The following is a 13,620-nucleotide window of genomic DNA, read 5'->3' on the forward strand; positions in this document are numbered from 1 at the left end:
GTGCTCCACAATGAGAAGCCACCACAATGAGAAGCCCGCGCACCGCGAAGAAGAGTAGCCCCCGCTTGCCGCAACTAGAGGAAGCCCTCGTGCAGCAGCGAAGACCCAACACAGCCGAAAACAAATAAATTAAATAAATAAATTTATTTTAAAAAAATAATAATAATACTAGCGTTTGAACTCCTGATCTTGATGACTCCATCATTAAATGGAAGAACCTTTACATTTTTTATGGTATTAAATGTATTTACTATGAATTTCAGAAACCTACTTAATTTTAGTTAACGTAGCAATCAAAATGTGCCAGAACCAAATAATTCTTTACTCTGCAGTAAGTTCCATCTTTGAAAGCCCCTGGTTTCGAAACATATTTAACTGATGCCCCTAAAAGCTAAGAGAAACCTTTATAACTATTTGATAAGCAAAGACTTAGTACCCACGCTTTAGAAACGTGGTCTGCCCTAGGACAGACCCACTTGACGAGCATATGTGTACTCCAATGTAACAAAAATTTGGAAAATGATGATTTTAGCTGCTCAGGACTCTGATTACCATTCTGAATTTTTATAATAGGTTTCCCTCTTAACACCTGAGCAAAATGAATTACTCCTATTTTCCAATTTGCTCAAATATGTAAGAGAAAAATGAACCAGATTTATCAGGTACTGAATTAAAATGGATTAAATTGTCCTTACAGTATGCCTATTTCTCCCTGGACAGAGAAAACAGAACTAATGACTCTTATCAACATGGGGACCCCTTTCAAAAGTCAGGCCTACACGCATAAAAGCAACCACCTCAGCAAAGCCCTAACTTTGCTGAACCAATGATCGTGGGATTTGAAAGAAGTGAAGATCTCAGAGAAGGATTTAAAAGCACGTATGGTTTCTAACTCAAAAATTACAAAGGGGGCTATCCTGGTGGCGCAGCGGTTGAGAATCTGCCTGCCAATGCAGGGGACACGGGTTCGAGCCCTGGTCTGGGAGGATTCCACATGCCGCGGAGCAACTAGGCCTGTGAGCCACAACTACTGAGCCTGCGCGTCTGGAGCCTGTGCTCCGCAACAAGAGAGGCCACGACAGTGAGAGGCCCGCGCACCGCGATGAAGAGTGGCCCCCGCTTGCCGCAACTAGAGAAAGCCCTAGCACAGAAACGAAGACCCAACACAGCCAAATAAATAAATTAATTAATTAATTAATTAATTAAAAAAAACATTACAAAGGCACGACCAAATGCAGAACAGTGCTATAAATAGCCTTCTACGCTAATGTAGAAATACTCTACAGAAACAAACTCCCATCATACTTTCCGTTATTTAAATGATTAATATTTATGTATTTATTAACAAAGCTAAAAATCACCTAAGAACATATGTATAACATTAATCATTGCTGCATTGTTTGCAATAGTAAAAGACTGAAAAAAAAAACCCACTCCCAAATGTTCACCAATAGACTATGTTAAAAACTGATAGCATGCGCACACAAAGGAATGTTACACAGTTGTTTTTTTTAAAAAAGAACAACAACAACAAAAAACCCTCTCTAATATGGAGATAATATAAAAATATCTCCAATATGTTTGAAAGTAAACAAAACAAATACAAAACAAGGTGCAGAGCAGTCTAAGTAGCATGCTATGCTTGTATTTACACAAGAAACTCTGGACAAATTACAGAAAGTGGTTACGTAGGTACGGGAGGTGTATGGGGAGGAACTAGGTGGATGAACAGCTACAGTGAGAACTAGACTTTCACTGTATGCCTTTTCATTCTTTTAAACTTTGAACCATGTGACTGTATTACTTATTCAAAAAAATAAATAATTCGAAATAATTTTAGGCTATTTTATTTTCACCTATCTCTATTAAAGAAAAAAGAAAAAAAGCTGTAAACCCAAGTTCCAACATGAAATCGGCTGTTCTCAATACTTTTTAAACGTTTCTAGTTCAATGTGCATACAAAACTAAGGGGTTCCTTTAAAAATACAAAAAAGAGGGACTTCCCTGGCGGCACAGTGGTTAAGAATCCGCCTGCCAGTGCAGGGGTCACAGGTTCGAGCCCTGGTCCGGGAAGATCCCACATGCCGCGGAGCAACTAAGCCCGTGCGCCACCAACTACTGAGCCTGCGTGCCACGAATACTGAAGCCCACCCGCCTAGAGCCCATGCTCCACAACAAGAGGAGCCACCGCAATGAGAAGCCCGCGCACAGCGATGAAGAGTAGCCCCACACGCTGCAACTAGAGAAAGCCCGCGCGCAGCAACGAAGACCCAAAGCAGCCACAAAAAAAAAAAAAAACAAGAAAGAAAAAGCAATTTCTTCTGGGCACTGTGACCATCATCACGGGGACTAATGACCATGCGCTTACTGAAACAACTACTCCAAGGCCATGGAGTAACAGAGACTTTCCAGTGAGCCAGAGGGCGGTTTCAGCTCAGCCAGTTTAGTCACCTGGAGAAAACTGACTCTGCTATTTGCTTTGTTCTACTTTCCGTACTCAAGATAGGGAGACCTCAAAATCAACCCAGTCTGATTCTTCGACCGGGAGTCAGGCCTCTGAGTTTTGTCTCAATTCTGATGCAGAATAGCCTCCATTCCACAAACCACCAAGGACAAGTTCAAAATTCAATTCCTTGAAAAAGGCAGAGGCTTTCCTAAGAAGAGCACTAACTTGCTGGGTAACCCTGGCCTTACCAATTCATTTCTCTGGGCCTCCATTTTCTTACCGGTGAAATGAATGGGTCTGGGGCCAAATTCTCTGCAAGGTTCCTTTGGGTCTAAAATACTATAATCCAGGGACTTCCTTGGTGGTCCAGTGGCTAAGACTCTACACTCCCAATGCAGGGGGCCTGGGTTCGATCCCTGGTCAGGGAACTGGATCCCACATGCCCCAACTAAGAGTTTGCATGCCGCAACTAAAGATCCCGCACACGGCGAGTAAGAGCTGGCACAGCCAAATAAATTAATTAATTAATTAATTTTAAAAAATAAAATACTATAATCCAATAAAGAGTCAGGTAAATCTAAAGATCAGATGAAGGATAGGAGATGTCTCTAGACTACAGCATGTTTTCACGTACACCAAGATTTGCTGACTGGGACATGAATGTTCTGATTCCTATTTTCTGCGTTTTATCTTCAACATGCATAATTTCGTCCACTTGCTACAAAGATTTCTCTCATGCAAAAGCTCTGATTAAAAATGAGTTACCAGAGACCTCCCTGGTGGCGCAGTGGTTAAGAATCCACCTGCCAATGCAGGGGACACAGGTTCGAGCCCTGGTCCGGGAAGATCGCACATGCCGCGGAGCAACTAAGCCCGTGCGCCACAACCACTGAGCCTGCGCTCTACAGCCCGAGAGCCACAACTACTGAGCCCGCGGGCCACAACTACTGAAGCCCGCGTGCCTAGAGCCCGTGCTCCACAACAAGAGAAGCCACCGCAATGAGAAGCCCGCGCACTGCAACAAAGAGTAGCCCCCGCTCGCCTCAACTAGAGAAAGCCCGCGCGCAGCAACAAAGACCCAACACAGCCAAAAATAAATAAATAAATAAATTCATTTATTTATTTAAAAAAAAAAAAAAGAGTTATCATTAGGAAAACTTTTAAAAGATTGATAGAGTGGAGAGGATGATTTAAGACTGTAGGTATGGAGGGTGTTGGTTAAGAAGAGTTTTAGTTTGGTCCATTATCCTTTGATTATCATCATCCAAGATTCATACTTGTATTAATATCCTTTGAGGACTAGCCTTCCAGTGATTTACCTTTGCTTATTCCCGTAAGTGAAGGAGGGGTGAATACTCTTCTGAGGCAGCAAATTCTACTGCAAACTCCAAGCCAGCAAAACCTGCTCCATATTCTGAGCAATAAAGGGTAAGTGATTTCAGAAAAGAAAAATCCACAATACTTGTGCATATTTTTGTCTACTAAAAAGCAAAATGCATGCTTCCTTTAGCACTGGTTTCATACAGTCATAATCAGCTAGAGCTTTATTAAAACACTAATGATGCACGGCTTTATCTCAGACTGTTCTAAAGCAGCTCTTAAGCACATTCATCTCTGCAAGGATTCACTCTCTGGCACAGATCAGTGAGCAACACAGCTCTGGCAGACACTCTGCAGGGTGCAGGTTCATTGTCTGGTCCCTACTTCCGGCTGGCACAAACTGGACAGACTAATGAGAAACCAGCTCATCTCATTACTGTGTCTTTATCCTCCTGCTGCAATTCTGACATCTCTCCAAGATCACGAAAATCCTCATCAGGTCCTAAGCCAAAGAGAAGATGATAGCCATGGGTCCCCAGAAGTCTTGAGAAAAGCAAGGAAAAATAAAGAGCAGAGACTTAGGTCATGCGCCAGCAGTTCAGAATTGGCTGGTACTCAATCCCCTAGTCAGCCTCTCTTGTGCTGTCAAAATTCTCCTCCACTTCCAATATTTATGCTACAAACCAGAGGCTGGAGACATTTATCTTTTCAATGATTCTGAAAACAAACATAATACTTCTCTACATTTTAAATACCTGTGCCCTGTCCCAGAGCTACCCTCATTCCAAAAACCAGGCTTGCCACTACTTTGGCAAAGCGGCAACCCGAGTGCCTCTGATACTAGATTCCCTAACATTTCTGTTAAACACCTTCTTTCTTCTGACAGCCTCTTAAAAAGCACCAGTACAGCCAACGCATTTTCGGCCTCCATCCTCCAGCAGGCGACGGGAGCTTTCCCCTGAGAAACCTAATTCAAACCTGTGTCTGTCCCTCCCTCTCCGGAGGCCACCAGGGCCAGCACCTGGCACAGGCGCCTGCCTCGGATGCCAAGCCCGCCTGACCTAACCCTCAGCTCCCGAGGGGAACAGGCCACCGAGCGGGAAGGAAGGGACGCAGCGCTGCGGCCAGCGGGGACCCGGCCTGCGCCGCGGACACCCCGCCCCTCGGGAGCCGCAGTGTCCCGAGCGCACGTCTCTGTCACAGGACCGACTGCGTGGGGGTCGCTCCCGTCCCCCGGCGGCAGGGCTGCCCACTCCGGCGACCCGGCCAAGGGCCCTAAAGCACCCCTCCAGACCTCCTCCAACACCTCCCACCCTCCGAGATCGCTCTGCAGCGACGTCGGCCTCTGCGTCCCCGGGACGCCCGGAGCCCTCGCGCGGGAGCACCGCGACCTCCTCCCGGCCCCGGGGCGTGCTCACCGGACTTGGGCGGGTAGCGGTACACGGAGTTGGACGGGATGTCCACCTCCTCCACGCCCGCGTGCTGCCGGCTGGTCAGGGCCCCCATGGCCGCTGCGCCCGCGCCGCCCTCGGCGCCTCACCGCGGCCGCTCGCCCCGCGCCCGATGCGGGGGTCGGCTGCCGGCCGCGGACGGCTCCGCCTCGGTGCTGCGGCTCTGGCGGCGGGGAGCCCCCGGCACGCCGCGCACCATCCTCCGCCGGGCCCCGCGGCGGCGCCTGTGCCGAGGGGGGGCTGCGGGCTGGGCCGGGGGCGCCGCCGCCGCCTCAGGCCTGGTGATGTCAGCGGCGGCTCGCCCGCGGGGACCGCGGCGGCCAAGGCCAATGGCGGGGCGGGGCGGGAGCGGCCGCGCCGCGCCAGCCAATGGGCAGCGGGACGCGGCGGAGCGGCGGCCGGGCTCGCGGGGCCGACCCGGGGCTCGCGGCCCTCCGCGGGCTGAAGGGGCCGAGGACGCGTCGCCCCGCGGAGCCCGCTGACCCCGTCAGGTGACCGCGCGGGAGCCGCCTCCTCGCCGCGCGCCAGGCCGAGGCCGGGAGTTCGGTCACCATTGTCCCCCAACATCCGAAAGGCGCACGCGGCTTCCCGGCCCGGAGGAAGCCTTCTCCAGCCCCACCCCTCAGCATCTGCCAAAGCCAATGGTCAGAAACCCCGCAGAGGGGCGCCCCCAGTCCCCCAGACGGGGCAGTTCGGGTGGGCTCCCGCCCCCAGAGCATGGGCTCCCAGGGGGCGGGCAGATTGGTGAGTGCTGGGGACCCGCTAGGACGAGGTCGCCATCCCTGTCACTTAGCTCCTTTCAAAGCGCAGAAAGCTATACATGTTCTCTGTTTATGGGTCCCTTGGGCAGGTCATGTAGCCCTGAAGTTAGGGGACCACCAAGCCAAAGTAAGATCAAGACATTCAACCCCGGACTGCACCTTTCGGAAACTTTGGAAAGACCTGCGAGCAAGGAGAGTCAACCCAGTGGGACGCGAGTGGGCCAGGCAGAGCAGGGGCTCCTCTGGATGAGAGCACACACCCAACAACAGTGGGACGCTTGGACAGGCAGAAGACGTCCCTCCAGAGCTTAATTACAGACATTCGTGTTTTAGACCTTTTATTTTTTGTGTGTGTGGGCCTGGTGTTTTTTTCTGAGAGGGTGGACTGATGAGCAAGAACTTCAACTGCTAGAACATGATTTCAAGAGGGTCTCTACACACAGTACAGTTTGGGGCCTCGAGTTCCCTGGATTAGGTTTGCAAAGCCATACCATAGAGTCTCTTTCCTGATTGTCTTTTGTACTTTTCATCGCCCTCTTTTCAGCTTCAGACCTGGTGAGAATGATACTGATGCCCAATTGCCTTGGTTTTCTCCAAGGTCCCCAGGACGGCAGGAACACACCCCTGTCATTTTTTTCGACTGATGCCGAGGAGGGCCTGAGCGACAGGGCAAGCCCCTGGCCCAGACGAGCGGATGGTCAGCCTCTCCCAAGTACCAGGTCTCCCTGGAGGAGTTCAGAGCCTTCCCCCCGAGCCCTCGACCCTCATCACTAGAAGGCTTTTGGACATACCTTTGGAAGGGACCTCCTGGATACTCCTTTCACCACACATAGGCCCACCTTGTAACTACTGGGTAAAGGGAAAATACAAGTCATCTAGAACCGCCTCAAAGCAGAAGACCTTCAGCACATCGCAGAGTAAAACGTCTTATAATCTTAGACTCTGTTCAGAAGACTTTGTCCTTCCTGCCCTCAGCATTTGGTAAAGGGGGCACCATGCCCTTATTGGGTTTACCCACGTCTTCAGGTTTCTTTGTCCCAGCCAGAGCCAGGCAGGATGTGGCTCAATCAGGCAGCTCCATCCCGTTGCTTGCAAGGATCTGTTCTTGTCCCATCTCAGCCTGCTCTGAGCTTGGGAAACGGGTTCATTCCCCATCTTGGATAACACTCCCCAAGCGTATCAGTTGGTTCCTCCTCCCACAAATGAGTCATGAATCCAGTGCTCGGAATAGTAAAACACAAGGCCTAGCACAGTAACATTAGTGGGCATTTATTAAACACTCTCCATGTGCCAGGCCCTATTTTAAACACTTTTACATATAGTAAAACATCCATCCCTTACAGCGACCCTATGAAGTACGTGCTATTAACATCCCATTTCACACTTGGAGAAACTGAGGCAGAGAAAGAGCACTGGACTTTGAGTTGGACAAATGAAGACCCTAAGCAGCTGTGTAACTTTGGACTAAGCCCTTCATAGCAAGCCTCAGTTTCCTTGTCTGTGAAATAGCCCAATCCTCACCGGCTGTTGCGAAGAAGCCATTAGTGAATCAAGACTCAGTCTAAAAAAAAAAAGAAGCGATAATGATAACGGGCTGCCTAGGGTCATGAGACAGAAGAGAAAAGGAGGGAAAATTCTAGCTCAAAGAGACTTTCTGTGAATTGAATTAGAGTCCCACCGTCTACAACATAATCACATAATGTTACAGTTTTGGAAAAGAAAACCTCTACGGGTGCTCAGGGTGCAGGCGAGATAAGCAAACCCTTGGAAGAGCCGCCACTGCATTCCTCCCAGGTCCTTCCTTGGTGCCTCTTGACTCCCTTGCCAGAGATCTGGGCCAAGGGGAGGCCCTGAGGGAGAAGATGGCACAGACAAGAGGAAAAATCCAGAAATGACTCCCATCAAGAGAGCCATAAAAATACTTTTAACTTGAACAAATGGTCTGGGGAGGGGTGGCGCAGAGTGCATAAGGAAATTACATGCAAATACCATGCATCCTTTGGGTAAATAGCCTCAAGGCATCCTATCCATTTCCAAGCTGTGGATGCAGCCCTCCGGAGAATCCCAGCGGAGAGCCCGGCGTTTAAAGGTCTCAGGGGTTTCCTCTAAGCATCCGAGGAAGGCAGGGAGGTAAAAGCCACGTATTTTATCAGGTCTTCGCCCTTCTTCTCAACCTTGGGTCGAAGGGAGAAAGGAGAAGGCTGTGGGGAGGGGAACAGAGGGATGAGTAATTTCTAGGTCAGCTAATCCCCTTGAGCTTTTCATTTTGTTCATTTTGGCTGTCCTGGTTTCAGCTCAGATGTGCATTTTCCACCTTCGTAACACATCCACTCCTTTCGAAGATTTGCACAGATTCCTGTATCAGGAGGGAGAGAGAGCCTGTAGGTGAAGAGCTGATGGGCGCTGCCCTGTACGTAGCACAGCGCTCCTAAGGCAGCAGAGCAGGGGATACCTTGGGGACCTGAAGGAGCTAAGACAGGCCCCTTCTTGGCTGTTTGCTTGGCCCTTCTGCCTGGGCTAGGGGGACCGGAAGGTTAGAGCCCTGGCTGTTCTGAGTATCCAAAAGATGGGCCCAATCACAACACACAGCCCCTGATCTCTCTTCTCAGTCCTTGGCCGGTGGCTTAAGTGGATTAAAGCTAAAAGCACAAGCAGAGAATTTCACATCCTGCTTCAGATCAGTGTGCTAGGCTGACGCTGACAGAGGGGGCTGATCCTAAATGTTTTGAGACCCAGCAAACGGTTCCTCTGACAACCTAAGGCTCTCTGTTGAGGAAAATAACCTTGCCCATTAGGCAATCAGCAATCGGCCTTTCACATGTTGCTTCTTGCCAAGTGTGAATCCTTCATTGTTAATTTCCTGCTCAGCTGTGTGCCTCTAACAAAGGAGAACTGTTCAGACTACAGTTGGGCTTGTAGCTTCTTAATCTACTTTTCAAGTGAAGATAGAAATGAAAGACAATGTTTACACTGCCCGGTGTGGCTTGGGTGGGGAGAGTGAGGTGCCTGGGGTGGGACCTTGAAGTTGGCACTCACCGTTAGTGTCATGCAGGTGCCTCACCCTGGCTCCAGCCCTGCTGCCCAGGCATCTGGCATTTAAAGACCTGGGACATTAATCCCATTCAAGGACTCCTTTAAAGAAATTAGGAGAGTTCGTTCTATTTTGCTTTACTTTAGTCCCAGATTGTTTCTTTTTTTAAAATATTTATTTACTTATTTGTTTGGTTGCACCAGGTCTTATTTGTGGCAGGCAGGGTCCTTAGTTGTGGCATTCGAACTCTTAGTTGCAGCATGCATGTGGGATCTAGTTCCCTGACCAGGGAGCGAACCCGGGCCCCCTGCGTTGGGAGCACAGAGTCTTAACCACTGCGCCACCAGGGAAGTCCCTCCCAGATTGTTTCTATCAAACACTAGAGCCCGTAAGCTCGTTTCTGTACATTCGCTTCTGCCTTCACTTCCCTGCCCTTCTGGTTTTGAGCTCAGCCCCATCTGGGGCTGCACATGCTGTGTGATAAAATCAGCGTGAAAGAAGGCACCACTAACATTTCAGCCCAGTTTGGATCCGCTGCCCCCTCTGCTCTTCCTGGGGAAACACTCAGGCAGGCAAAAAGCCCAGCATCTGTCTCCTGCTACCCAGAGAAACCAGAATGTGGAAGAGGCAGCGTGGGGACAGCCTCCACACCTCTATGCTCAACTGCGGTTACTTAGAAAATCAAAGGGAGAAACTGAGAACAAATTCTCTTCCTTCTCCCAGGGTTTCTTGACAACACGAGTCCTGGCTGGAGCATCAGATCTGAAAGAAGCCGGAAGACCGTCTAGTCCAGGCCCCCTCACCCGAACGATGAGGCAGCTACAGCCTGGGGAGGGGAAGGGACTTGCTCAAGGCCAGGCCAGTGGCAGCCTGGCTCAGAACCCAGGGATCCCAGGCTTCGTGCACTGGGCCTTGCTGTGGGAAACCCGTATTGCTGGTTTGGTTTCTTTTTTTGCAAGGTAGGTTGACTTCTAGAGCCGGTATAAGAGGACAAATCAACTCAAGGAATAAGTTCAGAAATCCAACACAAACACATGTTCGCCTGTTGTGATACCAGTGCCCACACATGATAAACCGCCCTGCCATGGAAGTTATCCAATCCTGAGCTCAAGCTGGCATAAGGAAGCCAGGGAACTTCTCTCAGCTGGAGTCTCCCTACACACTCCCTCTACTCCCCTGAAATTGGAGCTGAGGTCAGATCAGTAATCCATCTCCTCCCAGGCACGGGAACCAAAGGGCAGATGAGAAAAGGGGGTGAGACCCACCACCGAGGGTTAGATCAGATTCTTAGCAAGCGGGTTAAAAGTGTCACATACACACTCACGGTGCGTCCCTGCTAAAGTCTGAGCATTGGCCAATTCCGTGACTTCATTTACAAAGACACATTTATTCCTGAGCTAATTGCTTGTTCATATAGGTGACACCTACTATCTTCATCAGGGACACTTCAAAGATCGTGTGTTGAGCCTGTCAGAGTAATAAACGGAGATACCACTTACTGTTGTGGTTCTGCTGGAAGCCAGAGATCTCTTTTATGTACCGTGAGGTGTATATTTATTATATTGCTTCGTCGTGTACTGTTACCTTTTATAGTCCAAGATGCTATCTGTGTATGAAAAGAGGCCTAGCAATTTCATTAGCTTCCTCTCTGATTTTCCTGCATCTTGGCCCTCTCTCCTCTCATACCTTCTAAAAATCACTCTTTGCTTAACTTTCCTGATACACACCTGTCATCATGTTACTGCCCGTATACCTTTAGTGGCTCCCTATTACCCTACACGAGACAGATATTTTATCCCCTAGCTCTCTTCTCCCTCTGTGTCCCAATAAACCCCCCTCGTACCCTGAAAACAGCTGTCATTCCGGCTCATGTGTTTGCTCGTAAAAAACCTGGCTTGTGCCACACCTGTGTGTTGAAGTCAATCCCACCTAGCTGAAATCTGACCTTTTCCATGAAGCCGCCTCTGAGAACCGTGGCCCACAGTTGGCTCTTCTTTTCTCAGAAGTCTTATTGTGTGAATAATTTTCTGTATAGCTCACTTGATATGTACTTATATGCAGGATGTCCCCAGCTTCCAAAGGCAAAAGGCATATCAGGCTCTGGAGCCAATCAGAGCAAGGTCCAAAGCCCAGTTCTTATTATTACTGTCTGTGCATCTTGGGAAATTTCCTCATTCTCTCTGAGCCTCAGTTTCCTCCTCTATAGATGAACATGAGAACAGCAAAGAGCTGTTTGAACATTCAGCTGGACAAGCTATGTAAAGCCCTGGCACAGTTCCAGGCATTCAGCAGGGGCTCAATAAATGCTAACATTTTTTTTAATTAAAAAAATCGTTAGTACCTATAAGAGAAAAGAATCTGAAAAAGAATAGATATATATAACTGAATCACTGTCATGTACGCCTGGAACTAACACAACATTGTAAATCAACTAAACTTCAATAATAAAAATATTGTTATGAAACAATTGGATTCCAGAAGATAATTGTTTTTTATTTATTTATTTTTGGTTGCGTTGGGTCTTTTTTTTTAACATTTTTTTTTTTTTTTAGTACATTTATTTTTATTTATTTATTTATTTTTGGCTGTGTTGGGTCTTCGTTTCTGTGCGAGGGCTTTCTCCAGTTGTGGCAAGCGGGGGCCACTCTTCATCGCGGTGCGCGGGCCTCTCACTATCGCGGCCTCTCTTGTTGCGGAGCACGGGCTCCAGACGCGCAGGCTCAGTAGTTGTGGCTCACGGGCCCAGCCGCTCCGCGGCATGTGGGATCCCCCCAGACCAGGGCTTGAACCCGTCTCCCCTGCACTGGCAGGCAGACTCTCAACCACTGCGCCACCAGGGAAGCCCTGTGTTGGGTCTTTGTTGCTGCACGTGGGCTTTCTCAAGTTGTGGCAAGCGGGGGCTACTCTTCGTTGCAGTGTGCGGGCTTCTCGTTGTGGTGGCTTCTCTTGTTGCGGAACACGGGCTCTAGGCGCGCGGGCTTCAGTAGTTGTGGCACATGGGCTCAGTAGTTGTGGCCCGCGGGCTCTAGAGCACAGACTCAGTAGTTGTGGCGCACGGGCTTAGTTGCTCCGCGGCATGTGGGATCTTCCCGGACCAGGGCTCGAACCTGTGTCCCCTGCATTGGCAGGCAGATTCCTAACCACTGCGCCACCAGGGAAGCCCCCAAAAGATAACTTTTTAAAGTCAGGGGTCCAGGATTTCTGAGCCAGGATGTGCATTCAAGACCCTGCCTTTGGGAATTCCCTGGCGGTCCAGTGGTTAAGACTCCACACTTCCGCTGCAGGGGGCCCAGTTTCAATCCCTAGTCAAAGAATTAAGATCCCGCAAACCGCGCGGCCAAAACATAAAAAAAAAAAACCCGTGCCTTCATGGTGCAGATGACAGAACTACAATAGAGGGAGGCAGAGCCCAGGGCTTGGATCCCCTGAGACACCCCCTTTCTGCGCCATTGGAACCCAAACTGCCAGGAACACATCTCCCCCATCGTGCCTGTGGGCTCCCGAATGGCCAGATAAAAAAAAAAGCCAGCCTGCACCCCTTCCTTCTTCCCAACGCACGGCAGCCCCAGTGTCTGCACTGGAGGCGAATGTCACCCTCAGAGGCCCTCTGGATAGGTCATCTGGGGACTGGGCTGTGTATCTCCGAGCCACCAATGTTAACTTTTCATTTATGTGTCATCTGCTAACTAGAGAGAAAGCCCATTGGGTTGGGGCCTGCTCTCCAGAGCTGATTGTTCGGAATTTTGCCAGCCAAGTTGTTAAACGGCCAGTAGCTTGAAACTGGCCATGATGGGACTATTTAAACCACAGAAAGCATCAAATGCTGCCAATCAGGGCTTCCCGCACTCCCCAGAGCCAGCTTGCCAGCACACCCCTGGCCTTAGGTTTCTTCGAATCCCCCAGAAGGACTGGCCACATCGTTTCCCATATGGGTAAGAGTCATTAGATAAATGACTAGTTAAATACTTACAAAGAATAATCGATTTTGAACAATGACTCCGTCCAAGCACTTTTGAATGCATTAGCTCATTTAATCTTCAAAACAACCCTAAGAGGTAAGTAGGATTATTGTTCCCATTTCCCAGATGAGGAAACTGAAGCTCACTCCACCAGGCGCAGGGAGCTGGAACCTGCCTGAGGTTCACCTGAGCCTAAAGCCCCAGGTCTTCCCCATAGATGGCCTGTCCTACCAGCCTCCGTGGGGAAAACCTGTCCCTGCGCCAGGCCCGCTGGTCACGGAGCCAGCAGAGTAGTTCTCTCTGTAGCGGCACCAGTGAAAAAGGGCAACGCATGGGGACTTCTCTCCACCTCACCTTCACCTTGTCTCTCTAAGTTTAATCTGCCTTCCTTATCCCACCTCCTTCTACCTCGTCTCCGCATCTGAATTAGGACCATTTTTCAACAAGGCCTTTGACCCCCGTCTCCTCTTGTCTTTGGAAGTCTTTCTTGGCCTTAAACTTCTCTCCTATAGACACTTTGGTGAACCCTGTGCTTTGTAACTGCCTTCAGGTCTGGACAGACATCCTGTGTCCTTGCACAATCCCATCTGATGACTGGGCTCCGTACAAACCCCAGGCAGTAGGACAGCTCTGGTCTGGCAGCTCCCCAAGG

The 13,620-nt window shown here is 49.5% G+C and overlaps 1 protein-coding gene across 2 annotated transcripts in view; it reads right to left on the bottom strand.

Moving 5' to 3' along the window:
* The window catches only part of RNF157 (ring finger protein 157), a 78,748-nt gene extending 73,439 nt beyond the window's left edge, over positions 1–5,309 (bottom strand). For both annotated transcript variants that reach the window (XM_068531092.1, XM_068531091.1), the window contains exon 1: positions 5,185–5,309. In XM_068531092.1, coding sequence (XP_068387193.1) covers positions 5,185–5,272 — 88 coding nt within the window. In that variant the 5' untranslated portion in view covers positions 5,273–5,309. The remainder of the gene's footprint in view (positions 1–5,184) is intronic.
* Positions 5,310–13,620: the final 8,311 nt, after the last annotated feature.

The sequence above is a fragment of the Eschrichtius robustus genome, chromosome 20 (assembly GCF_028021215.1).
Source record: "Eschrichtius robustus isolate mEscRob2 chromosome 20, mEscRob2.pri, whole genome shotgun sequence".
In the NCBI taxonomy this organism is placed as follows: Eukaryota; Metazoa; Chordata; class Mammalia; order Artiodactyla; family Eschrichtiidae; genus Eschrichtius; species Eschrichtius robustus.